The sequence below is a fragment of the Mesoplodon bidens genome (assembly GCF_964165515.1).
Source record: "Mesoplodon bidens genome assembly, chromosome: 6".
NCBI classification, from domain to species: Eukaryota; Metazoa; Chordata; class Mammalia; order Artiodactyla; family Ziphiidae; genus Mesoplodon; species Mesoplodon bidens.
Window position 1 is genome coordinate 5,302,936 of NC_138162.1, and position 27,497 is coordinate 5,330,432.

The window sequence follows — 27,497 nt, forward strand, 5'->3', positions numbered from 1 at the left end:
GCCTGGGGTGGGAGTGAGTGCTCTCTGGTCACAGGGGACCAGCCTGGGGGTCAGATGAGGAATAACCTGGGGCTCTGCCACCAACTAGCTGTGGGAACTCCAGCAAGTCACTTGGCCTCTCTGGGCCTAGTTTTCTCCTCTTGGAACATGGGAACACTAGTGTCCACCTTCCAAGAGCTGTTGTGAAGTCAATGAGATGATGTTTGTAAAATGCTGAGAAGGGTCCCTGCCACACAGTGAGCCTTCAAGCCTATGGGCTAGGAATTGATCCTATTTAACAAACAAGGCAAAGTCCTCTCTCCCTCTGAGTGCCCCCTTCAGAAGGACTCACCCCCAAGGTCTGGCCCCTACTCTGTACCTGGCTGCTGTGAAGCCAGACACCAAGAACCCTCAGTCTGGGGTTCCTTGTGGACTCCCTGGCACTTCTCTTCCAGAGTGTTGCCCTCAGAACATGCACCCACAGAGAAGGACGTCCCAGACTGTGTCACATCTCTCCCCCTTGGGTGTGGCCATGACCAGGGCTGTCTTATCCTGGACCCTGGACAAAGGCACATGAAGATGTGCACAGAATGCATGGGTAGTGGGCAGTGTACTGTGCTCTCTATTTGCTTTAGCTTATTGACACCATATAACCAACCTTCCTGTGAAGTCAAGACATCATCCCCACTTTACAGACAAGGAAGCTGAGGCTCAGAGGGGTGAAACCCAAAAGAGGTGAGGCCCAACTCCCAAGAAGCCCCTGGGGCCTCCAGACTCGGATGCCTCAGACCACAGGGACCTGGATGTGCCCGCTTAGCTGTCCACCAGGGCACTCACCCCACTCTCCCTGGGTGGGGCCCATGACCTGGGCTGACCTCAGGAGGGGAGGAGGAGCCCAGCCCAGACAGGGGCTATTAATACCTAGAGGCCTGTGTCAGCACCTTGGCCTGGCAAGAGCTGCTGGCAGGTTCTGAGGGCTACAATGGGCTCCATGCTGGGGAGGGCCATGGAGTCTGATTGGACTTTGGCCTAGGAGTGGTGAAAAGTGGGCTCTGAGCTGGGACAACCCTGGGTTCAAACTCCTCAGCAACCTCTACCTTAGTGACCGCAGGCAAGTCCTGCTAGCACTCCTGGCCTCTGTTTCCCCCTCAGGGGGCTGGTGAGAGCCACTCACTCAGACTGAGACCTTCTCCTCCATCTGTAAGTTAGGGTGACCTTGTTCACATCCTCAGACAGCTGAGAAGCAGGCACCATCACTTTATGAGCACCTACCATAGCCCACACAGTCCCACTTCTCAAGAGTCTTAGAATTCATTCATTCATTGAATTGATGCTTTCATTGATCTCTTCCTGCAGTTTAGTTGGGGAGATAGGATAAACACCCATGAAATAGCTAGCCAGTTTATAAAACAATATACTTTTACCGATAGCCTTATTTTTTTCCTACTGTCAAAATGTTATGGTCTTACTGCAATAAATTCAATAAATACAGATGATCTAGATATAATCCTACTGCCTGGAGACCACCACTGTTAACATGAGGGTGGTCAGGTTATAAAGGGGATTTTCACTTGTCTCATTTCTAATTACTGAAATGTTTTATGACAACCAAGTATTACTTTAATAATCAGAAAGAATATCTATTAAACAAACTATACCTATGTATATTATATATATAAAGAAATAATAAAAAAAAGAAATATGCTTTTAAAATATGATTGTATTATATATCCTTTAAAAAATAACCTCCCCTTTTCACTTAACAATATAAACCTGCTGGGACTTCCGGGGTGGCGTAGTGGTTAAGAATCTGCCTGCCAATGCAGGGAACATGGGTTTTATCCCTGGTCCTGGAAGATCCCACATGCTGCGGAGCAACTAAGCCTGTGCGCCACAACTACTGAGCCTGCACTCTAGAGCCCGTGAGCCATAACTCCTGAGCCCGTGAGCCACAACTACTGAAGCCCACGTGCCTAGAGCCCATGCTCTGCAACAAGAGAAGCCACCACAATGAGAAGCCCACGCACTGCAACGAAGAGTAGCCCCCGCTTGCCGCAACTGCAGAAAGCCTGCGTGCAGCAATGAAGACACAACACAGCCAAAAATAAACAAATAAAATAAATAAATTTATGAAAAAGAAAAAAAAAGACCCAATGCAGCCAAAAATAAACAAATTAAAAAAATATATATAAACCTGGCAATGTCTCCATGACAACCCATCATTTTTTGATGACTGCTTGGCATTTTGTCATGTGGATGGGCCATCCTTTCTGTAAGCAATTCCCTATTATTAGACATGTAGGTTGTTTGCATTTTGTGACTATTTGAAACTATTATGGCATAGCTATCCTTATGTATACACCCCTGTGCACTAAAGCAGGATATAAATAAGTGGTTAAAGTGGCAAGTACCAAATAAAAGTGTGTTCAGATGCATCCCCATGAAGTCCAGTGGGTCATCCTGAGCCACGTACTGCAGTGCCCAGACCTGGAAGAGCAGCACAGGGTCGGAGACACTTCTAGCCAACATGGCAAGTCTAACCACACTTTTCCTGTGTTAGAGTTGAGGCAGAGAAGGCTAGAGTGATGACACCACCTGTGAGGCCACAGAGTTGGTCAAGCAAGGCCAGAGTTAGGATGTGGGCTGGCTGGTTCCTGTGACTCTGAGCCTGTGGGCTGTCTTCCTGGCCATGGATCCCACAGCTTCTCTGTTCCCCGCCTGCTTGACCTCATCTTCCACTCACTCATTCTCTCACTAACTCCTGGAACACATTTTCAAAAACATTATTTATTTATTTATTTATTTATTTATTTTTTGGCCACGCAGCACAGGGGGTCTTAGTTCCCCGACCAGGGATTGAACCCACGCCCCCTGCACTGAGTCTTAACCACTGGACCACTGGAGGTCCCTGGAATACTTTTTGAGGTCTACTGTGTGCCAGGCCCTCTCCCCATGCAAGGACCAGTGGGAAGTACAAAGATGGCTCTGAGGTGGCCCCCTGCATGCAGACCACCTGGCCTGCCCTGAATCATTGCCCCACCTGGCCCTAGGTCCACATAACCTCCCTATTCTAGCACTGTCCACTGTTGAGAGAGGGGTGTGGTATGCAGGGAAGTGACTCAGGACTCGGTCTAAAGCCCTTGCCCCAAGCATTTGGATACACTGCCTGTCACTTGAAAGCAGGAGAGGTTCTCTGGCAGCATCTTGGGACCTAGAGCCATTTGTACATTGTAGTCGCTTGTTATTTGCTGTCTTTAAATGTTTAAGATAGACTGACGACTACTACTGAGCATATTTATCATTAACGTGTACTTCACACTGCTCCGTGCCAGACTCAGAGATACGTGTGTGTCTCAACTGTCACCACAAGTTCATAAACAGGCTTTTAGCCCCCATGGTACACATGAGAACACCAAAGCTCAGAGGTTAAGGGATTCTCTCTGGACCATGGAGTCAGCCAGCGAGGTACCCCGGGACTCAAACATCACCCCAACCCCCCTTACCCTCTCCCTCTCTTTTCCTTTTTCCTTGGCCAGTTTCCTTTCTAACATGCCATACACTTATTTATTCTGTGTGTGCTCAGGGTATGTATCCTCCTAGCAGAGTATTAGCCCACGAGGCAGGGTCTGTTGTCTATTTGTTCCTTTGTGGGGCAAGGTGCCCAAGCAGTGCCTGGCACCTATAACAGGCATTCAATAAATGTGTATTGAATGAATGGCTGTCTGATTCTGAAGCCTGGACTCTGATCTACTACAAACCTTGCCGTCAAAGACGATGGCCAAGAGGAGGCGGGTTATTTGGGGTAATGACCCCAAAACAGGAGGGGAAGGGGCGAGAAACTCCACTCTGGGGAGACGCACAGCTGGAGGGGAGAGCAGGGAGGGGCAGCTGTGGGGGTCCCTGCCAGGACGGCGAAGCAGCCCTGAGAAAAGCATTTTTCGTCCCCGCCTCCCCACCCCGCCAGCTCCCGCCCCGGATCGCTTTGTCAGTTCGCATTTCTAAGGCCGCTCCTGGGTTATTTCGGTCGGGAAACCTGATCCTTCTCCGGGTTTATTTTAGCACCTTGGAGAACTCCCAGCGCCGCACCCGATCCCGGGCCGCACCCAGCCTGCTGACGCCGCCTCCGTCCCCGTTCTTCCCGGGCGGCGGGGCGCGCGGGGGGCCCCGCCGGAGCAGCCTCCCGGGCGCGGCGCCCGCGTCCTCCCGCATCTGCTGCGCGCGGGACCGTGATGGGGGGCCTGAGGATGCTGGGGACGGGGCGGGGGCGCGGAGGGGCGGCGCCAGGTGACCGGGGTGGGCGGTGGGAGGGCGGGCACCTGCGCTCACTGCCCCGGCCGCCGGACCCGGGGCGCCGCTGAGCCTCCGCTCCTCGCCTGGGGGGTCGGCGGTGCGCTCAAGAGGCCGTCCCGGGAGGAGCAGGCGTTTCTCGCTCAGAACTGTGGCTCCGACGGGGAAGCAGGGCCAGAGGGACCGCCCTTGAGAGCCAGGCTGGGAGAAGCAACCCCTCCCCCGCCCGTCCTGACCCCGATTTGGCCCTGGATCTCCATCCCCCAGGCACATTAACGATCCCCTCCAGCCCCAAAATAACATCCAACACACCCGCGTGCACAGACATGCACACTCACACATGCTCCTACATCCCACCCACTCACACCCACAAACGCGCGCTCACCTCCACTCACCATCACACACATCCATACATCTGCACGGACACACTCTCACCCACAGACACACACGCTCGCATCCACCCTCACAGACACACGTGAGCACGCACCGTCGGGCACACTCACACAGACATGCACTCGCACAACCAGGACACAAACGTGTCCTTCTGTACTCACACTCTCACATACACCCTCACACAAGGCACACACTGCCATACACAATATACACACACTCCCTCATCTACACCCACACCACTTGTGGTCACTCACACCATTACACACCTCATACACACACCACATGGACACACGTACATACGCCCTCCCAGACACACAGACACACACCCCAAGCAGGTACACACAACTGCCGCATGTACCCTCACACACAGACATGCACAAACTCACACTGTCACACACACTCACATCATCACACACTCATCTACACACACATTCACCCACACACTCTAACTGCCTCACACACCGTCACACCCCTCACACCCCTGGAACACGCATCCTTCACCTTCCCCTCCCCAAGCTCAGTACTGGACACACACACATCAAAACAACTTACTCATCTATGTCCTGATTTATAGCAATCGATACTTTCTCATAACCATTTTGAGCATGAATTTGTACCCATTTATTATTCATGCTAATTAACATCTCCGTTCATCATTCTCGGAGTTATCCCTTGGCATATCTCTGGCCCACGGGGATGTGAGTGCTGAGGCGACCATGCCTCCTGTGTGTCCAGGCCCTGGCTGTGTTCCCTCGTGTCTTCTGAGCGGCCAGCCCAGGTGCCCAGTCAATACTGGGGAAGGAATGCACAGGCGTGAGGTGGTGGGGAGGCCAGCTGGTCAGTCCCAAACCTAACACGACCTACACGAATGTGCTCCTGAGCCTTTGGCTGGAAAGATTTGTGGCCACCCCAGGCACTGGTTTTACGCAGGGCCGCATGCCACACCTCTGCCCCTCCGTGGAGAGTGAGGTTATCACGGACCTGGGGGCCAGGAGACCTGGACTCTAGTTCCGGAGCCCTCCCCGTATGACCTCGCCGGCCCGTGTTCCCCATCTGTAGGGAGGCTGTGGGACCAGCCCTCTCGGAGATCCCGGATGAGCCCACTCTCTGCAGAGGGGAGGTGCCTCGGTGGTGCCAGGTGGGCCCCGCGGCCTCCTTGCGTCTTGATGCAACATCCCCTCCAGCCACCTACCTGGCCCTCCAACCCTGCCCGTGCGTCTCCCAGGCGGACATTTCAAACCTCACCATTGGCTTCCTGCCTGGTCCTAAACAGTTAAGGAGATAACCCTGTCTCCCCGGGCAACAGAATCCCAGCACTTAACATTTCCATCTGCAGAACAAAGGGATTTTCCCACCTGAGAAATGCCTTTCCGGTCTCATGATGACTGCACCCTTGGAGGCTGAGAGCTCTTGGAGGACCAGCTGTGGCCCTGAGATCTTGGTCCATGAGGGAGAAGGCGCTTTGAGACTGTCTCCGTTGGCCATAAGAGTGAGGTCCCTACAACTGCAGGGAATGCTGGTGAGAGCGCCTGCTATATCAAATCCTCCGGCCTCCAGGTCTCAGAGCCAGGGCGGCGGGTTCCATCCACACCTCCCTCTTCACCAGGCCTCAGTATCCTCACCTGTGGAATGGGATGGTAACGGGACTGGCTCATGGGGTCATTGTGGAGAGCCAAGAAGGTGATGCATGCAAAGGCCCTGGCTACAGTGATGCTCAGTGATGAGACCCTGCATCCGGCTCTTTCTGCTGACCTGAGAGGACTCTGGACTCACTGGGGCTGCGTGTTAAAATCCAGCTGGGTGAGGTCAGGTTGCCTCTTCCTCTGGTTTGCTGTGTGACTTTGGGTTTTCACGGCCTTTCTGGGCTAACATGCTGGGAACTGAGGGACCTTGTCTTCCCACTGACAGCACTTGGCGCTCCCAAGTTGCCACGCTGGGGGGTTCACCATCCCCGAGGAGGGGTGGCGGCTGTGCCTCCAGAGCCCTGCTCTTTCCCATTCACTGGTGACATCAAGGCAGAGGAGGCTGGGGAGACTGAGGTCTGAGGGGGGGGGAGAGGTTTGGGGGGCCGTGCGAGTGTCCCCGTGGTGTTGGGCATGTCGCAAACAGATGTCCCCTTCCTTGGTTCTGCAGACGCCAGCGCTTCCCTCTCGTGTGGATGTATCACGGGCCTTCACATATGCTGAGACAGCCGTGGGTCTGTGCCCAACACCCACAGACTCCAGAAAATGCTGAGCAGGAGGAAGGGCTGCAGGAGGGCTGGAGGGGCTGAGAGCTGGGGGAGTAGCCGGAACCTTGGAGGGCCAGTGGGGAGCCAGGACAGGGGATGCTGGCGTGGGCCAAGACCTTTCAGACCCTCCATCCGTCAGGGCTGGCCCCGGGGGTCCCGTCCTCAGCTCAGAGCCTGGAAAAAAGACGCTGCCTGGGCCCTCCCTCTGCAGAACTGGCCCTCGAACTAGCCCAAGACGAAGTACTGCATAGGAGGTGACGTAGCAGAGGATGCAGCTCTGGGGCCGAGGGACGGGGGTTTTCTATTTTGCTCACCCCGTGGGCACCCAAGCAGTCTTCTGGTGGGACTTACCGGACACAGGGATTTCTAACGTCACTTCCATCCGGGCTCGGAGGGGCTGGCCCCCAGGCAAGGGCGGCGTGCCTGGAGGAGGAAATAAGTGGGCTTTGAACTTGGCCAGATCTGAGTGTGCATCCAGACTCCGGAAAGCCACTGTCACATGACCCCTGGGTCTCTCTGTCTGTCCAGCCCTCCTCCTGGCGTCAAGGAGGAGAGCGGAGACAATACTCACTCAGCAGTGCAGACCACATAGTGAGTGCTTTATCATCATCATCACAAACCCAGGCCAGCCAAGCCCAGGGCTGCAGGGTGTCACCTCACTTCCAACAGGCATCAAGGACTCCAGGAAACCACCTCCGGCCTGGCCGCCTAGTGAGCAGGTTAGGGCTCTGGCCTCTGTTCTTGTCACGTCAGATGAGCAAGAAGTGCAGCTCGGCACATTTTCATGGGGCGCTCATGTCCTTGTGGCCAGGACAGTGTCCCTGCCCTCAGGGGGCACCCCAGCCAGTGGGGTCTCCTCTCTTCCAGGCACTGGGGGTGATGGTGTGGGCAGATGAGATGGACACCCCCAAAGTTATTAGCATAATAATTATGTGAAGGCTGAAGTGCATCAAAGAGGGGCAGAATGCTTTGTGGAGGCCGTGAGTTCACAGCAGGGAGAGGACGCTGTGGGTTCGAGGCCAGGGAAAGCTTCTTCCTGGAAATGGAAATTTACATGGGGTCCTTCGGAGACCCGTGCTATTCCCATCTTCTGGCTGTAAGCAGACCATGAGGCCACCCCACCTTGGTCTCAGTCAGCAGGGCTACGAATAAATGACTTACTAGCTGACCTGGAAAGGGATGACCCCTCATTAGGCTGAGGGCCCATGGCAGTAAGCAGGGCGAGGGCAAGGGTGCAGCTGGCCAAGAGGCAGTGGCCACCTCAACAGGCCAGTTCCTGCCTGTGGCCTGAACTGGTGCTGGTATAGATGGATCATTTGGCTGGCTGATCACCCCTCAAAGAAAACACCTCAAAGTGGCCAGAGCCCTGTGCTCCTCCAACCTCTGCCCTCACTGGCACTCAAAATGCTCTGGCTTGGGAGTGGCGGTGGGTAGTTACCAGGTGTGGGTGGGGCTACTGGTTTGAAGATGTTTAGAGAGGTGAACAGCAATTCCCCCTCCCCACCCCCATCCAGGGTCAAACCCCTTTGAACCTCTGTACACAGATCTCCCGGGTCTCAGCTGGGATACCCGTCTGGGGGAGGCCTTGGGCAGGTCTTGGGAATCTCCCAGCTTTGGAGTCCTGCTCTGTGAAATACACACCATAGGCTTCCTACCCAGGGGTGGTTGATGGTGGATGAAGTGATCAAGCTTGTACAGTGCTTATCACAGTTGGGGCCCGACGGGCCTGACCACCTGTCAGGGTGCCCAGAAGCCCAGCACAGAGCAAGAAACACGGGGACCTTTTTCCTAGAACTTCTCTCCCCACCCCCAAACTTCCCAGCCTTGGAGCCTCCCAGAGCCCTGCACTGTTTCCACCCAGCCAGGCCAGGAATGCCAGGGCAACGGTAACCCTTTCCCGCCTGTCCTGAGCCCCGGAAAGCCCGCTGAGTTCAAAGGGCACGAGGAGCAGCCCACCTGGACCCAAGACAGAAGCCGAACTACACTACCCAGAATTCCCGCGGCTAGCCGAAAAGGAAATGTCGTTTCTGCGAGGAGAGGCTCAGCTCCCCCCCGCCCCCCGCAGCTGCAAAAAGAGAGAGAGAAACAGAGAGAGAGAGAGAGAAACAGAGAGAGAGAGAGAAACAGAGAGAGAGAGAGAGAGAGAGAGAGAAAGAGACAGAGAGAGAGAAAGAGAGAGAGAGAGCGAGAGTGGGGAGAGGGGGAGAGGATTACCAGGGGGAGGCGGGCTGTGTGCGGGGAGCGAGGGTGGAGAGCAGGGCGGGCGGCGAGGAGGAGGCGGCGCCCGCCCGCCGCCGCCGCCGCCGCCGCCGCCGCCGCCGCCGCCGCCGCCGCCGCCGCCGCCGCCGCAGCCGCCGCCGCCGCCGCCGCCGCCTGCGGACCTGCATCCCCGCGGGGCCGGCGAGCGGGCGGCGGTCTTTGCGTGCGCTGCGCTCCGGCCGGCGGCTGCGGGCGGACACGGGGCCAGGCCGGCGCAGGGGCTGAGTTTCTGCAAAGTTTGACCTGGTTGCCTTTCCGATGCTGCAGCAGAGCGAGGCAACGCGGGGCGCGCCAGGCGGCTGCGGCGCGGCGGCGGGGCTGAGCGACTACAGCACGCTCACAATGATCATAAAATAAAGCAGGCGCGCGGGGTGGGGGCGAGAGAGCCCCGAGCCTCACCCCTCCGCCCCCGGCCACCCCCTAGCAGCCCCGAGCTAGGAGGACGTGGGGGCCGGGGGCGCCCACGACGGCCCCAGACCCCAGTAGAGCTAAAGGACACTGCTTGGGGAAGGGGGGGGGCGCCCCGAGGACGTGCCCGCGGCGGGTTCAGGGCGTCCGGAGGGCGGCAGCCCGGGCACGCGGAGCGGCCCGAGGGGCAGGTGAGTCGGCGGCGCCCGGGTGGGGGTGTGCGCGCCAAAGTTCTCGGCAGCAGCGAGCGCGCCGGACGCGCGGGGATCGGGGGCCGCTTGGGGCTGGCGAGGGGGGCACAGAAGCGCCGGATGCGGCGGGGCTGGAGCATTGGCCCTCCGGGAGTCGGGGGACCCCGGCCCGGGAAGGGGCGTGCGCCCGATCAGACCGGCCTGCGGGGTGGCACTGCGCCCCCCGGGGGCCGAAGGGACCCGTTCGGGGAAGGGGCGCCGGCGGCGAGGCGGTGGGAGCAGTGCCAAGACCCGAAAGTCCACGAGGCCCACTGCAGTGCCAGCCAGTCGCCCCCCGCCCCACCCCGCCTCCGGGCCGGGAGGGGTCAGCGAAGATGTCACCGGCGGCGATTATTCGCTGGTGCGCGCGGTCATAAGGCCGCCACTGACGGGCTGGGCGGGGGGGCGGGCCGCCGCCTCCGGGCAGACCTCACAGAGCTGCGCCGTCAGCTCCGCAGCCCGCGCCCCGCGCACACGCGTCGCCGCCCCGCGCGCCCCCCGCAGCAAAGTTCGACTCAACTTTGAGGCGGGCCTTGACGCCCTGTCCCTTCCACCTCCCACCAGGTCCTCGGCGGCCGCGGCGAACCAGGCGGCGGCCCGAGCGCAGCCCTGGGGCCCCGCACGGCGGCGGGCGGCGACAGCGACAGCGGCGAGGGGACGCGGCGTGCCCCCGAGTGGTCGCCGACGGGGATCCGCGCCGCGCTCCTCGGGGACCCCGCGGGAGCCGGGCGCTCGCCTCCTGGAAGCCACCGAGGGCGCCCAGACCTCGGCGGATTGAACAGAAACTGCTCTTCCATTGATTCGGCCGGGCTGGGCGAGCGGCCGGGTGCGAGTGCCCCGAACGCGTGCGGAAGGCAGAAGGGCAGGAAGTCGGTCTTCTGCAGCGAGGGTGGCGGCACCGCGCAGGCGACGGAGCCTTCCTTATTTATGTGCCTGCCGGCATTTGCCTTCTTCGCCTCAAGACTTCAGGGAGCGTCTCTGAGCTGCGTTCCCCGCGTGTGAGGCACAGAAGCAAGGGCTGGATGTCTGAACGACATGATTATCCATTAACCTCCAAACTTTTCTTTTTTTAACCCAAAGAATATCGGTGATTTTTGTCCACTGCTAGCAGCAGAAGAGAGAACCCAGGGCCCTTGAAATGCAGCAAAATCCTTATTTATAATCAGGCCCGAGGTAGTGATATGCAAACCCCCTCTACTCAGTGAATTTTCTATCCTATGGATATCAGTCTTGAGATTTGAGATTGGAGAGCTGTACTGTCTGCACTGGGTCCGGCAGCCTCCATCCTTCCAATGCCCGGTTTTCTCTGGGACTGCTGGCCTTCCCTGGCGATCAGAGCCGTACTGTGTGCCATGGGCTGTATTCAGAGCATCGGGGGCAAAGCCAGAGTCTTCCGGGAAGGCATCACGGTGATCGATGTCAAGGCTTCTATCGATCCCATCCCCACCAGCATCGATGAGTCCTCCAGCGTGGTGCTCCGCTACCGGACACCCCACTTCCGTGCCTCGGCCCAGGTGGTCATGCCACCCATCCCCAAGAAGGAGACCTGGATAGTCGGCTGGATTCAGGCGTGCAGCCACATGGAGTTCTACAACCAGTATGGGGAGCAGGGCATGTGAGTACTGCTCAGGAGCAAGCTTCGGGGGGCCCCTGGGACGGGAGAGCTTGGGGGTCTGGGGGTGAGCTCGGGGGGGTTAGAGAGGGGTCCCACCAGGGCCAGAGGGAAGTGTTAGGCAGACATGGAAGTGGCCTCTGATTCCTCCTTGGCCAGGTGACCTAGAGGGCTTGCCTGTTGATTCAGATTGGGGTCATGGCTTTAGGACCTTCCCTTCCACTGTCCCTGGCCCCCTGCGCTTCCCGTAACCCCTCCCTGCAAGATGTCGAGAAAGCAGAGGGACGTTCCACCAGGTGCCTCTTTGGCAAAGCACGCATGCTGTCCCGGGTCACTAGAGAGGCTGCGGCTTGGCCCGGCTCAGACCTGCACACGTGGCAGGTACTCAGGGAAGGAGAGCTGGGCCTCTGCAGCATCCAGATTTAGTGTGCAGGGCTTTGTGTTGGACCTGAACTCGTCCCCTGGTGTTTTCAGAGGCACATCAGGACGTGGGGGAACACTCTTCTCTGGTCCGGACGGAGTTTTGTTTGAGAGGGTTTTAGAAACCTGGTGTGCTTTTCAGTGCAGTGTTTTCTCTCTCCGCAGCAGAAGGCCACTTTATGTGGACAGCCAGTGTCTGTGTCCAGAAGGCTCCAGTGGGCCCTTAAGAGCTGAGAGGAGCCCACAGACCTCTTCTGTCCAGCCCAGTCCCCAGAATGTCCCCAGGATAGTGTACCTCTCGGTGTGGCACCCTGAGACCCTGGCATGTTCTCTGATCCTAGAGATGGTCATCCTGAGTGTGGCAAGAGCAGCTGTAGACAGAGGGGGAAGTGACTTAACTTGAAGGGCCGCCTAAGACAGGGTGGTGACAATAGCTGTTTCTGAGCACGAGGACCTTCTGAGAGCACCAGGCAGGCCCCAAGGGCAGCCCCCCAACTTGACCCCTGTGACTCCCATGGCTGGCCATGGACACTCGCCCACAGCCTGTCTCTCGGGGTCTCTACCCTGTGCAGCATCCCTCCCCGGTCCTGCAGGTGAGGAATGGAGTAGACTTTCCCCAGGACTTGGAACTCTTCACTGATTTAAGAATATCCTGGGCCACCTGAAATTAGAGAGGGTGGGGAGGGGACACCAAATCTTGTGGCTTCTCCACTTGATGACTGAAGTTGCAAGGGCAACAGGAGGATCATGGAAAAACTTAAAACTAGGTGTAACCATGACCACCCCAGAGGTGCACATGGTGCGTATCTGGACACTCATCGGCTCCCCTCTGTCCACCTGACGTCTACATCCAAGTCTAATTCTCCAAGTGCCTCTTAAACCAGGCTGCGGGCTGACTTTCCATCCCAAGAAGGGAAACATGATTCTTAGTTATTTGGTGTGGACCTTCCCTAAGAAGCCTTAAGCCCAAAACCTCCTCCGGCTTTGCAAGGCATCTGGAGCAACTGGCAAGACACAAAGGTTTTCCTAGGGCTTTTAGGCTCCGCTTGCTTTCTTCCCTAGAAAGGGTAAGGAAGCCACAGGGTCCTTCTGAACTTGGAAAGATGCAAGCTCCAAGAGGAAGAACGTTGGGGAAAGCTAAAGGGACTGAGTTCTGCAGAGATGGACGTGGCGTGTGGTGGGGAGGGAGTGGGCCTGGCTTGGAGCCTCAGCTTCCCCATCTGTGTACGGGGGTGGGTGGGTGGGGGATGTTTACAGAGTCTTCAAGGCCTTGTGCTCCCTTTGTTGGCTCTGAGTCCGTCTGAGCGCCACGGCTGGAGACAGGCGTGCATCAGGAGACCTGAGGTGACCTTTGTCTGTGCCAGTCCTTGGTTCCCGGCTAGAGGAACCCAGTGCACATCTAGACTGCAGTCAAGCAGACCTGGGCTTGAGTCCAGGCTCTGCCACTTTCCAGGGTGTGACCTGAGCCACTCTGACCCTCGGTTTCCTCGTCTGCAAATCGGGGCCAGTCATAGTCCTTGCACCACCGCTTACTGAGTTACGGGAGATGACACTGGTCAAGCAGCCGGCACTCCACCAAGCCCACGGTAAACACTGCAAGTGACTGTCGTCCTTAACAGTGTCATTACTGTTCTGATTCTTCTATCGGGTGGGAGGTGGGTGATGGGATATGTAATGAGTTGAGAATCAGGGCCGAAACAACAGAATTTGGACAGATGTAAATTACTCTTTGTGTGGAATTTTCTCCCCAGCCCAGGTCTTCCTCTTTCACAGAGGACCCACTCCCTGACTTTTAAGAATTTAATAATAGTGTAAGTCATGGACGATTTGAGTTTTCAAGTGCTTGGAGGCCGTTTTCCTTGAGTTCCATGTGTTTCCTTTTGTTCCCTCCCCTTCTCGGGACACGCCTTCAGCACAGGGACCCCTGTGTCCCGCATACCTCATTCTCCTGGGTCCCGCATACCTCATTCTCCTGGGTCCACTGGACTCCCGGTTGGGATAGGACCAGCCCTGGAGAAAGGGCAGAGTTCGAGGCTCCCTGGAGGGGCAGGATGGACTGGTTGTTAATGGGCTCAAGCCCCGGGGTCAGAATTACGGCCCAGTACTGGCTCTGGGGCCTCGGCAGGTCACCTCTTGGAGGTTCGCTTTTGCCATCTGTGAACAGGGTAAGAACCTTAGGCTGCTGGGAGGATTCGGGGAGAGGACAGGCGTAGGTGACCTGTGGCTGAAATGCTGAGTTGGAAACTGCTCGATTGATTATTAATCAACAAAATTATATTAAGAAACTGAATTACCAAATAGCATGGTTCCTCCGGCCCATGAGGAGGCTCTGTATTCAACTGGCACCCTCCGGAATAAGCCTGGACAGCTGCACCTGCTCGAATGTAAACGGAAGCATTTTGATGTGATGAAGATACCCTTCCCATCTCCCCTACCCCAAACCTCCTGTGGTAACTAAGCTTCTTCATATTTTTAAGACCCGTGATGGGAAAGAAAGTGAGGGATGGCGAGCGCTGGGATGACCAGCGGCCTCAGGCTGCCCGGAACTGTCCCCTAACTTTGCCGGGACCAGGCTGTCCTGTGCATTGCAGGATGTTGGGCAGTGTCCCTGGTCTCTACCCACTCAATGCCAGCAGCCTCCCTCCCCCTGTTCTGACAACCAAAAATGTTTCCAGACACTGCCCCATGTCCCCGGGAGGGGTGCGAAGTCACCCCTGGTTGAGAACTACCGGGCTAGACCCAGACAATTTGAAGGCTTAAAATGAAACCCACATGAGCACTGGGCTTTAAAGGCCTGGGGAGGGAACGGCAATGTGGCAAAGGTTAGGTTAGGGCTTCTGTTCTTGCCAAATGGGCTTGTATTAAAAATATTAATTCCAAATACTTAAACAAAACCCATAATACCCCCAAACATTATCCCCGCTTGAAATTAATCTCTAATCCAGGAGGAGAACCCTTTTGAATGTTGTGGGTTGGAAATATTTGCAGTGGAACAATGCCACATGCCACCCCAGTAATACCCCGACTTACAGACGAGAGCTAGAAGATGGTGAGTTTCTTGTGCCAGCTTGAGAGGATTCTATATGGTTTGGGGTCCAACCCACTTAGCTTTCAAAGCCACCCCCCCAGAACACTGTTGGATCCGCCTGCCTCCACCACCCCATCCTCCACAATCCTCAGCCGCCACCTGTCATCTGGCACAGTCTTCCGAGTGACGAGGCACAGTTTCTCCCCCATGTGGGAGATGCTTCACGTTATCCCTAGTTTGCCCTCCTCTGGAGCCCCCAGAAAATCTGGCCCAAGGCCAAGGTCGGTTCCGGCTCAGGGTTCTGCCAAAGGTCAGGCTTGGGGTGAGGGGAGGAGAGCAGCTCAGGAGACGGGGTCTCTCTGGGTTGACAGTGCCACCCGCCTGTGCCCTTGTCCGGCCAGGCGTGGCTCCAGCTCCACCATCCACGGGTGGCGGTGCTTGGGCCAGGCTCTCAACCTTTCTGAGCCTACTGTTCCCTTCTATGAAATGGGGAGAATAGTCCCTCATCGCAGGGTTGTTTGAGGGATTAAATGAGATAGTATATGTGGTCGCTATCCATACTGTAACTAGTAATAATTCATCATCAATCACACAGTCCCTGGCAGAGAGTCAGCACAGAGACTGCTGTGTTGGAGTCATTACTGTTCTTTCTTCTCCCGGGTTGGGTTTCACATACCCGCCTACAGTACGAGAATCTCGGGCGACGAGACCTCTGAGGGTCTTTCCAGCCAGAACCTGCGGTGACATCTGCTGTCACAGGATTGTGAGGCTGGTGGGAAAGGGCTGGGCAGGGGTGGAGGGGCCTGAGGCCTCTGGCCAGGGGATGCTGGAGCTGGGGTGATGCTGTGTGGCTGCCCCAGCTCCCCGTTCACTCTCTGGTATCCCAAGGACCCCGTGAGGTCCTGATTTTATGGTGAGGCCAGGGCCGCTGAGACCTGAGGCCACTTGCCCCAGGAGGCTTGCTCTGTTCCAGTGGTCAGGGGCCGGGTCAGGAGGAATGGCCCTGGTGACCACGCAGCCTCTTCCTGCAGCCTGGGCCTGAGCCGGGGCCCATGCAGAACAATTGAGGACGATGCTTCCTCTCTGCAAGCGGAAGGCAGCCTCCCCCATCTGCGGGGCCCTGGCGGAGGCAGGAGAGGGAAGTTCTCGTTTCCAGGCTTTGGGGTGGGAGGAAGTTTGGGGGGACGGCCTGGCCCCAAAAGAACTCCCCCTGGACCGGCCCCGGCCAAGCGATCGCACCCACCCTCACCTTCTGAGGGCTGAAGACAAGAGCTGGCAGCTTCCAGAGACACGTGAGCAGGCTCCGCCAGCATAGGGATCAGGGAAACGGCAGTGACATACGGAGATGCTGTTTGTTTTTGCTGATCGGATCTGGGTACAAATGCAAAAGATCAGTAATGCCTGCTGTGGGGCGGGGGGGAGTAGACAGCCTCCCGTGCTGTTCCTGGGGGGGGGTACAACTTAGGCAGCTTCTGGAAGGCGAGCTTGGCTTTGTCCACTACAATTTCAAGCACACATGCCCTTCAACTCTCTTGTCCTACTTTTAGAGTCTGTCTTAGAGAAACTGAGCCCCTGGCCTGGTGCCTGGAGTATGGCAGGCACACACAGAAATCTCCTGAGCAAGGGAATTAACGAATACGTGAATGCAGGAAGCAGGGCAGAAGGACGTATGTGTGGGGACAGAAACTCCAGCCCTGCCCATCACTGAAGAGCCACGAACACCCCAAGTGTCCATCAGTAGGGCGTGAAACTATGGTCTGTCTCCAGGGCAGAATAGGATGAGCTCTTACACATGAGGAGGAGGAGCTAGAGATGCCATATCATATTATCATCGTTGCATTAAAAGAAGTTGTAAAATATGTAAGGTAGGAATCCATTTTTGTTAAAAGTGCTAAAAACAGGAACATTTACTGTGCGTATATGCAGGGAGGATGGTCTAGAAGGATGTTTATCAGAGTGTGATGTGGTGAGTAACCCCAGCGAGGGAGGCGGAAGCACGGAAGACAGGACTTTCGTTTCTCACTTTTTTTTTTTTTTTTTTTTTTTTGCGGTATGCGGGCCTCTCACTGCTGTGCCCTCTCTCCCTGCGGAGCACAGGCTCCGGACATGCAGGCTCAGCAGCCATGGCTCACGGGCCCAGCCGCTCCGCGGCATGTGGGATCCTCCCGGACCGGGGCACGAACCCACATCCCCTGCACCGGCAGGCGGACTCTCAACCACTGCGCCACCAGAGAAGCCCCATCGTTTCTCACTTTTTGTACTTCTCGATGGCTTTTTTTTTTTTTAAACAAAAACACAGGTTTTATAACTAAAAAGTAAAACGCTGTTGGCCCTTTCCCCCTCGTGTTAGGCCCTGGGAGTGTGGCCTGGGCAAAGAAGGGTAAGGTGGGAAGAAAAAGTGGTGTTTGTTGTTTGGGGGAACCCCAGGGGCAGGTGGGGAGGGGATACCTCCAGCTCCTCCCCCAGGGAAGGGGCTCCTGGTGACCTGTCTGGTGGGAAGGGGCCAGCCCAGTGGGCGGCCGCCCAGGGCAGGAGTCAGGAAACCAGGGTCCCACTCTGGTCTGGAAGGGGGCTCTTGGGCCTCATTTCTCGTAAAATTGCAAACATTTTACAAAATTGGAACTTTTTGCAAATTGCAAAAAAACATTAAACTCTGTAAAATTGGGGACCAGGTGAGAAAATCCCTAAGCGCCCATCTGGCCCCCATGAGGGCACTGAAGCCGGCGCTGGGCAGAAGAACCTTGTGCCCTGGGCAGCCCTCTTGCCCTCGAGCCCCAAGTTGCCATCTGTAAATGTGTTTCTTAGAGCGCCCAACGGTGCCACTTGTGAGACGTGAAACAATATTTAGGAGAACTCATTTCAGCTTAAGTGTGATTGTAATTTAAAGCCACATATTTATTCTCATGTGTATTAGAAAAAAAAAATATATATCCAATATATCCAACCTGTTATTTCAAAGGTGTTCCAAAGGAAAAGCTAAATTTAGTTGAGTTTTTTAAAAAAGTGATTAATTTCAAGGAAAAAAATAAGAGCACAGGAGATATGTAAACAGGACCAAAATGAGGAAAGAGACGTGAAGTCTGGGAAGTCTGCTCTGAGACCAGGTGTTCTGTTGTCCAGAACTCAAAATGCAGTCAGAGAGCTGGGAGAGATGAGGGCCCATGGGGGAACAAGGGTCCACCCGTGCCTAGGAGAGAGCCCAGGCCCAGGCTCGCCACCCTGCCTGGCACAAAGCAGCTGGGAAAGGTGTGCTCCCAGGGCCACAGGAGGGGCAAGCCCCACCCATCCCCTCAGGGCCACACCTCTGGCCGGTGGCTGGGCCTGGAGCCTCAGGGTGTCCCTCCCCAGCTCCCATGGGTGCCCTTCAGCACAGCCTCTCCCCCTTCTCTGGCTTCCAGGGAAGGCCTTTTGTAAGCCCTCAGACTTACACTCTAGGTCATGTTGCTCAGAGGGGTGTGTGTGTGTGTGTGTGTGTGTGTATTTTTCAGGTGAAGGTCTGTTGGAAGCCAGATGGGTAAGAACCTGTATGTGTGTGTCTACGGGTATGTGCGTGCATATGTGTGTGTGCGTGCATATGCATGTATGCGTGTGTGTGCTGGGTGAGGGGCCACTGGAGGCCATGGGTAAGAGCTTGCTCACGCTGTGGGTCCTGCCTGGTGGCTTCACGGTTCTGTGACCCTGGGTCAGGCCTCTGATGTCCCCAAGTCTCCTCTATAAAACACCCTCAGTTGCAGCCCTGGGGTAACTGAGGAGAAGCCTGTGTTGATGTATGTACGCAGGGCGCCCAGCACGTCTGATGCACTCAGGGAACGTGACCACTGTCACCAGTGTTGCAGCGGGGACGACCTGTGCTGGGCATGGCTGTCCCAGCCGCAGCTGCTCCAGGTGACAAAGTACACAAGCAGAGGCAGCTTTGGGCGCTCTAAACTCATCACTGGGACCCCTTTGTGGGGCTCAGGCCCTGAAGGAGAGACGGGGCAGGCTGCCCACCGCCAATAATCCAGGCCACCTGCCTCTATTGTGTCTGACTCTAGGCCGGGCACCAGGGTAGATTCTGGAGGCCTGGCCCCTGCTTCTCGGCCCCTGTGGTCTGTCTGGGAGTGAGGTCATCAACAAAGGGTGGCATGATTATTAAATCACCCCTGTGTGTGTCCCAGGAAGCAGCAGGACAAAGATCGAATAGGGGGGCACCAGGCCTCGTGTGAAGGGTCCCGGTGAGCTTCCCTGGGGGCTCCAGAGATGAGCCGTGGGTACCACTGGCTAGGACAGGAGGGGGGCGGGGGACGCTGCTCGTGGCCAAAGACGCTGAGTCGGGAGGGCACAGCCCATTAGAGGGATGGCTGGTGGGTCTGGAGCCTGGGGAGGGTGGGCATGGGCGTGTGTGTGTGTGTGTGTGTGTGTGTTTGCATGCAAGACCCTTGGCTTCACCTGCATCTGGCTTTCAGGGTCTTGGGGAGTCATGGCAGGCTTAATAGGGTTGGAGGGAGGAACAGTGCCATCAGATTTGTGTTTTTAAAGATCACTCAGGCTTCAGGGAGGAGAGCATGGCAGGCGGCAAGAGGAGGCTGGGAGAGGTGAGGGGTCGTGGCCAGGGCGAAGGCAGAGGAGAAGGCGGGGCAGTCTGGAGGCGAGAGGGAGTCAGGGATGCTACTGTGCGCCCAGAGGGTGCAGGCCCCCCGGCATCACTGATGACCAGGTCAGCAGCCCTGTCTCCCTTTCACAGCATCGTGGCCAGCGTCAATGGCAGGTCCCTGCAAACATCTGTTGAGTGCATGGGGGATGGGGCTGCAGAAGGAATGGGCATTGAGGGACGCTGAGGAGTCTGTCTCAGATGTGCTGCAAGGGGGCCCCAGAAAGCATTCTGAGGTCCGGCTTCAAGCCTGGACTTGCCTGCTGTCCTCTGGGTTCCCACACCTCTGGGATGAGGGTGGGAGTGTGACGGGGCCCACAGAGGCAGGCCAGTTTCCCGGGCATGGGGACTGCACCGTCCCACTGGGCCCCGTGCTCAGAAGGGCCCCTTGCGTGGTTCCATGCTCTGTTGTCACCACGTTGCAATTCTTTATTTTTGAACAAGGGGCCTCCTATTTTCACTTCACCCCCTGGTCCCACAAATTCTGTAGCCAGTGTTGCCCTGAAGACCAGCACAGGCCAGTGAGCAAAGGGGGAGGACACGGGGGAGACCAGGGCCTCCTGATGGCCTGTAGGAGGCCTGACACGACCTGCCCTGAGGTCTGGAGAGAAGGTGCTGGGGCAGAAATGGGTGTTTGCTCGTGTTCACAAAATGCCCCTCCTCCACCTAAATCTGCTGGTTGAGCATCAGTGTGCCGGGCACGGAGCTGGGAGCCTTGCCTACACCTTTCATTGGCATGCGCACCTGTATCGTCCCTGCTGTGCAAACAAGAAGGCTTAGGGTGTGCAGGACCAGGGTCCAAACTCACCCCTCCACCCAGAAGGTGGAAAACTGAGGGTCTGCCTTGAAGCCCAAGGTCATTCCAGAACAAACAGGAAGTCTTAGAGGCAGGAACTGTATGGAATCGTTCCTTTCAGAGCATGGATAATCTGGAAACATAAATGAGGTCAAAAGGCCTCAGGTCACATCAGGGCTGGCAAATCCATTAGTGTTAGAGGCAAGCCTCTCTCCAATGGTCTCCGGAAGTTTCCACATATTGCTGTTTACCGTGTACCAGGTAGTATATATTGACGCATTTAATCATCTCAAAAACCTTGAAGGTGGGTGCGGTTATCCACAGTGAACCAATGTGGGGCTCAGAGATTTGTGACTAGTAGCCGGGGGGCGACTGGACCCGGGCTGGTCCACGTCCCTCAGAAGCTGTGCTCTTAACCATGCTCCCTCCACCACCTTGACGGGGAGACTGGACCACGGGGCCCAGAGCCAGCCCAGCTGGTTTGTGATGATTTGAAAACAGACGCCCTTGGCCCTGGTTCTGAGTAATACCCCACATGAGACACGGCTGTCTGCCAGCTCATGGGGATCGTCACCCGTCTGTGACTGAGCCAGCGCCTGGGCATTTGGGGGCTGGGAGGTGCAAAAGGAAACCTGAAGCTGGGGGTCAGAGGCTGAGAGAGAGAGGCCATTCTGGTGGCAACCCCACATCCCACAACAAGCCAACTCTTAGGAAGGGAAAGAGGGCAAAGGCAAGAGAAAAAGGTCTTTTGGCAAGATGGCTTTCTGCCTTAAAAAAAACAACAACAAAAACCACTTTCATAAGCAAGTGTAACCACTGTGAGAAGACAGAGTGGGTGCCTTCCACCACAGGAGGCTGGGCACGGGTGGGGCACAAGCTTCTGAGAAATTTGGGACAGGGACCCTGACCCCCTTCTCTGGTCCATGGCGGCCACCCCCGGGGGCAGCCGAATCTGCAGGCTCATGACTGTGACCTCCTCCTTGGCGTTTGATGAGCTCAGGGCCCCGGGCAGGAGATGGCCTACTAGGCAGGTGTTACCCTAATTTGTGACCTTTTTAATGAAAAATCACATTCCTGATCATCCCTCCTGTAGTGGCCCCAAATTTGCCAACTGCTAACATTAAACGATGCATTTCAGTAGGGGAATGCATTTTTTACACTGTGATAAGATATACATAAAATTTACCATCTTAACCATTTTTAAGTTTGGCAGCATTAAGTACATCCACATTGTTGTGTGTCTATTTCCAGAACATTTTCATCTTTCCCAACTGAAACTCTGCACTAATGAAACGGTGACTCCCCCGTTTCCCTCTCCCAGCCCCTGGCAGTCGCCATTCTACTTTCTGTCTCTATGAATTTGACTCTTCTAGGGACCTCATATATGTGGAATCATACAGTATTTGTCCTTCTGTGTCTGACTTATTTCACTTTGCCTAATGTCTTCAAGATTCATCCATGTTGTAGCATGTGTCAGAATTTCTTTTTTAAGGATGAATAATATTCCATTGCATGGATAGACCACTTTATCCATCATCCATTGGCGGACACTTCAGTTGTTTCCACCTTTTGGCTATTGTGAGTAGTGCTGCTATGAACAGGAATGCATTTTGTAAAGTAGTATATTCTGGAGAGCACCGCTGGTGTACACAGGTGTGTGGAATTCTGGGGGCAAAGTGTCCTGAGCTTTGGTATGGCAGGTGCCCAGGCCTGATTGCTTAGCTAAATCAACTTGGGAAAAAGACCCACCCCTCCAGCTGCTGTTACTTTATCTGTCTGGTGGGGTGGATGTGACTGTTATGAGTTTCTAAGGGGTGGGCTCCCCAGACGCTGCTGTGCCCCCAGCCACGTGTCCTCAGAGCAACTTAGGACAGTCCTCTTCTGTCAGAGAGTTATTATTATAGTAACAATAGTGACAGCAATGGTGCTAGCAGGCACCGATCACTGGCATTTGTCTTGTGCCCTGCCCTGGACTGGCATGTTCCTGCCTGTCTCCTTCCATGACCCCAGGTGGGATGTGGGTGATGAGTCTGGGGTTCAGGGAGGGCTGGGGTTTTGCCCAGGGTCTCACACCAGTGAGAGGGTGGCTGAGACTTTCAGCAAGGCCAGTAGTTTCCTGAGTCTGAGCGCTGGACAGCCCGGCTGCCAGAAGGCTGAGCCCCCTGCAAGCAAGTCGGGCTGACCAAGTGCTGCTGGTTCTCAGACCGGCCCGAAGCTGCAAGTGCAGGTTCCCCGGCAGCTGCAGCAAGTCCAGGAGGCACTGATTGTAAAGCTGGCCCCGAGGCTGGGACTGAGAGCAGAGTTTTAAGACTGGCTGGTTAGGTTTTCTTGGTTCTACTGCTCCGAAGACAGGGGCCAACCAGGTGGGAGCCATTCTGGCTGAGCTGTGCTTCCTATTCTAGGCGGGCATGAGTAGAAACAAGGCAGGGGGAGGGTGAGCAGTGGGGAGAAGAGGGCACCGCCCACAGTGTTGGCCTTGCTGGGCGGAGGGCCAGGGAGCCCAGGCCCATGTGTGGTGGAGGAGACGTGGAAGGGAGGGGCCAGAGCCTTGGCGAGGGCCCTGAGTGCTGGTTCCCATGCCCCCGGCCCCGGTGCTGGACACCGAAGCTCGGGGGCAGGCGGGCGTTTGACCCCGGTCACATGCTGGTCAATGAGGGGCTGAAATCACTCCCAGATGTGCTGACCCCACAGTCACTGGGGGCCCCTAAAGCAAGAGAAAGAAACTCCCTGCCACTTGCACTCCTACCCAGGCCGCCCTGACACGCTGTGTGGCCAGGAGAATAGCCCCACCCCAGCCTCTCGGGGCCAGTGGCCTCCGCCCTAACCAAGGTCACAGGGTTGCATGTGGCCGTCCCACCAGCTGCTGGGGCATGGGACGGTGGGGCACAGCGCAGGTTAGGGCCCCCCATTACTGTGTGCTGCCCCCAGGCCCCTCCCTTGAGGGCAGGGGCAGCTAGGGCTTCCCGAAGCCCATCCAGAATCCAGCCCTGTCTAGAGTGGTTTCTGGGGGAGACCAATTTGAGATGATGCAAGAGAACAGGATGTGGCCTTTGAGGGGGGCCATGTCTAGGGGAGCCCCAGTTCCCTGACATGATGTTGGGTGTCTGTTTACTGTCTGGCCCCCTGGAGAGGTAAGCCCCAGGGACAAGGGGATGCAGACGAGCCTGTGTGTGGCTGGCTGAGTAAACTGGCCTTCCCATCCTCAGGTCCAGTTGGGAGCTCCCAGACCTCCAGGAAGGCAAGATTGAGGCCATCAGCGACTCGGACGGGGTGAACTACCCCTGGTACGGCAACACCACGGAGACCTGCACCATCGTGGGCCCCACCAAGAGAGACTCCAAGTTCATCATCAGCATGAATGACAACTTTTACCCCAGCGTCACGTGGGCCGTGCCTGTCAGCGAGAGCAACGTGGCCAAGCTGACCAACATCTACCGGGACCAGAGCTTCATCACGTGGCTGGTAGCCACCAACACCTCGACCAACGACATGATCATTCTGCAGACACTGCACTGGCGCATGCAGCTCAGCATCGAGGTGGACCCCCACCGGCCCCTGGGCCAGCGCGCCCGGCTGCGGGAGCCCATCGCCCAGGACCAGCCCAAAATCCTGAGCAAGAATGAGCCCATCCCGCCCAGCGCCCTGGTCAAGCCCAATGCCAACGACGCTCAGGTCCTCATGTGGCGGCCCAAGTACGGGAAGGCACTGGTGGTGATCCCGCCCAAGCACCGGTAACAGCCAGGGCGCCCGCGAGGTGACCCCCAAATAATAACACCACGCAAACAACCCGCACGGACTCTGCAGTCGTTCAGCAAAATACAACCTTTCTACCTTCTCTAGCGGGCGGATCTCACTGTGCGAACGCGCGGGGATGGCCCCCCGCCCTCCTGGGACCTGCTTCCCTGGCGGAGGGGGGAGACCCAGGCAGGACCGACCACTCCACGTGCGCCCTCAGTGTCCCCTTGGGTCTCCTTCCCTCTCCTCGCAATTTCCGTCATTCACTTGCAACAGACTCCCTGAAACAACTGCTTTTTCCGTTCCTTTTTTTTTTTTTAACGCCTCTTTACGAGGTTCAGGGGTGGGACGAGGAGGAGCTGGTGATGAGCCTGATCCCACTGCACCGGGGCTGATCCCACCCGGGCTGATGCCACCGGGGCTGATCCTTCCCGGGGCTGATCCTTCCCCGGGCTGATCCCACCCCACCGGGGCTGATCCTATCCGGGGTGATGCCACCGGGGCTGATCCCACCCGGGCTGATCTGCGGTGGCCCCGCCCCGCCCCGGGCAGCTCCCCTCATCCTCTGTCACGCGGCCTTATGTAGACTTGCTTTGCCAAACTTTTGCCTTAAGCCGATTTTAAAGGAAAAAACCGGAAACAAAGAGAGCAGTTTGTCTTTTCTGCTGGACTTTGCATCTTCCGCCAGAGGTGAGGGAGGAGGGGGTTGGGCTACAGATTTAGACCTAAAACCGGCTGCTCATTCTTCCGTTTTAGCTGAGCCGAAACCACAGGCAGATTCTGCCCCCGAAGTCCCTTCTCTCCACCCCAGGTAGAACTCTTACCCCACTCTGTGCCTGCGGAGACAAGCTGTGAGCTCGGGCTCAGGGCAGATCTGCCGGGGGCTTCTCTCTCCTCTCTCCTCTGCAGCCGGAACTTGCCTTGGGTGGGCCTAGGAGCAGAGAGGGAGGGTCCTGTGAGTTATAGGTTGAGCGCAGGGAATTCCCACCGTCTCGGTCCTCAGCGCCCATCGCCAGCTGGCTCTGCCGGCACATCTCAGTGGGCAGCTTTTCTGTTTCCATCCACACTGTCCCGAACGCCTGGAGGGCCAGCCACCTTACCCAGCTGTAGTTCAAAGGTAAGAAGGCCTGCCCTTGCCTCCCAGCACCTTCTCGGGGACGCCCCTCCCAGGCTCTCCGGGGGGCGCCTGCAGACGGGCTCCGAGCACCACGGTGCTGCAGGTGAGGGCACCCACAGATGGGCATGCCTGGACCTGGTAAGGCTGGGGAGGCGGGAGGCAAGAGGCAGACCCCCTGCTGCCGGTCCTCACAGAAGCGAGCCAGCGCCCACGGCCAGGGCGATGAAGTGAGCCTGGCGTGGAGGCTGGTCCTTGAGGTCACCCTCCTTCGGGTCCTGGGCCCTCTGGAGCCCCAGGACCTGGTCCTGAGTGTCGCCAAGCTTTTTTTAGCAATGTCTGCCTTGAAGGCTGCTTGCAGGGGCTGAGGGGACACCCTGCTGAGGGAGGCCCCCTTCCTCCAAGCTTGACAAACCCACAGCTACATCGCCTGGGTTCCTCATTCAGACCGATAATAATCAAGCCCAGAAAACTGTCAGATGAGAGAAATAATCCATTTCTGCTGCAGATGAGCCGTTTGTAGGAGTCCCGGTGACAGCGTGGGTGGGCGTGGTTCACGAAATCCTTGTTCTGCTCCTTTATCCACGGGCTATTGTATTTATTCAAGGGGTGCTTAACGTCCAGCCATCGCCCGAGCCCGCTCCTGATGGGAGGCGTTGGACGGGAAACAGCTTTGTGTGGCCCGCTGCCGGCCTGGTGCTTGGGGAACCCCTGTCAGGACTGGGACCTTCCACCTGGAAAGTTCCAGTTCCCCTGGGTGTGTTCGGAGGGAGGCCTGCCACCCAGAGAGGCCACAGCCTCAAGTGAGGGGGATGATGGGTCCCAGCTCCCCCTCTGGGCACAGGCTGTGGAGGGGTCAGGGTGGCAGTGGCCGGCTGCCACAGACGGGACCTGGCCTCCTGGTGGCACGGCCCTTCTCTGCACTCAGGTCTTTCTTGCACTACAAAGGAGAAAGGGCCCTGGGCGAGGGGTCAGGGACCGGAGTGCTGGTTCTGGGCTGGGTCACTGCTAAGGAGTTCTTACTAGGGTAGGGGTGGGAGTAGGAACCAACAGTAAGTGGTGGTCCTGAGCTGTCTGGGGGCAGAGTCCCCCAAGCCTGTGCTTCCTGCGTGTGAGCAGGCCCTGGGCAGGGGCCCACGGCTGGGCCCACTTGGAGGAGCACTGCTGCTATGCCCCACCCCTTACTGCCCGGCCCCTCGCTCTCTGCCCCTCCTAGCCTTTCTGAAGACAGGGCTGGGAGGACTTTGGGGAGGCTCCAGGTCCCGCTAAGGAAGCTCGGCTTAGCTTGGGTCTGGTCCCTCGGCTTCTCATGTCAGGAACGCAGAGCCCAGGCTTCTCACCTGGGTCCCCGATCCCTCTGGTGTCCCCCTCCCCGGCGTGGACACACTCCTCCAGCAATAAGGACCGTCTGTGGTCGTGGAGAGTACTGTGAAAACAGACCAATGCACTTACCAGGAGGCACAAGACTCTTGAAGAAAATGTAAAATGAACCTTTTTAAAACAACAACAAATATTCACAAAGAGAAATAAAATGTAATTTTAAAGTAGGCCTGGCTAGGATCTGGATGTTTCTGAAGTGGCGGTTCATTTGGGGGTTGACGGCTCTGGATCTCTGGCCTGGGGAGTGAATGCATCTGCGGGGGTGGGTATATGGCTGGAGCCAGGGGGTTCTGGTGCTAAGGGCCTTGGAGGAACCCAGGAGGAGGTGGGCCACTTCGCAGATGGCATCCCCTGCTCTCCACAGCTCTGGACCTCAGTCCCCACCCAAAGTGCCCCCTGGTTGGGGCCCTGTGTGGAGGAGGGGCAGGAGACTTGGATGTGCAGCTAGGACTTGGGGGCAGCTTGGCTTTTTGGCAAACAGTAGAAACCTGTGTGACAAGAGGGGTTAGTGTTTAGACTGGGTCCTTACCAACAGACTTGCAAACCTGTCTTCACGTGGAGACGTGGCTGCTAAGTCAAGGTCAACCTAGGCCGTGGCCCTGCACCTGCCCTCGCCTGTAGCTGCTGAAAGGGGTCGTGTGGCCAGAGCACTGATAGTAAATATCTTCTCCTCCTGTTGGAACCTCCTTATGGAAGGATGAGAGGTGGGCAGCCCAGAGGTCTGGAGTGGGTGTGGGCTCTGAAGGTGGACCATGGATTCAAGGTCATTGTTGTGAGTCTGGCAAGACACTGAGCCCCTCTGACCCCACTTACCTTGTATGGAAGATGGGGGTTCTCTGAGTAGCCGCCTCCTACCTGACACAGTGAGAACACCCTATTCTACTCGGTTTCTGGGTGTTAACTCACCAAATCCTCACAACACCCCAGATGTTATCCTGATCCCCATTTCACAGATGAGGAAACTGAGGGAGAGACGAAGTCGAGAAGCTGCCCAAG

General features: G+C 56.8%; 1 protein-coding gene across 2 annotated transcripts; it reads left to right on the forward strand.

The window, feature by feature from the left end:
* The first annotated feature begins 9,635 nt into the window (after nt 1-9,635).
* On the forward strand, nt 9,636-26,327 carry FAM78A (family with sequence similarity 78 member A). 2 transcript variants are annotated; one of them, XM_081238084.1, is made up of 3 exons: nt 9,636-9,747; nt 10,351-11,401; nt 23,479-26,327. In XM_081238084.1, exons 2-3 carry the CDS (start codon nt 11,079-11,081, stop codon nt 24,005-24,007), a joined length of 852 nt encoding a protein of 283 aa, XP_081094210.1. In that variant the 5' UTR covers nt 9,636-9,747; nt 10,351-11,078; the 3' UTR covers nt 24,008-26,327. The 2 variants fall into 2 exon arrangements, with proteins under 2 accessions (XP_081094210.1, XP_081094211.1); XM_081238085.1 differs by lacking the exon at nt 9,636-9,747 and having other exon boundaries at nt 10,248-11,401.
* Nucleotides 26,328-27,497: the final 1,170 nt, after the last annotated feature.

Bases quoted from the DNA above. Each gene is read 5' to 3' on its own strand.
- FAM78A (XM_081238084.1), top strand. From the start codon at position 11,079: ATGCCCGGTTTTCTCTGGGACTGCTGGCCTTCCCTGGCGATCAGAGCC. The intron at 11,402-23,478 runs GTGAGTACTGCT...TCCCATCCTCAG, and splicing joins CAGTATGGGGAGCAGGGCAT to GTCCAGTTGGGAGCTCCCAG.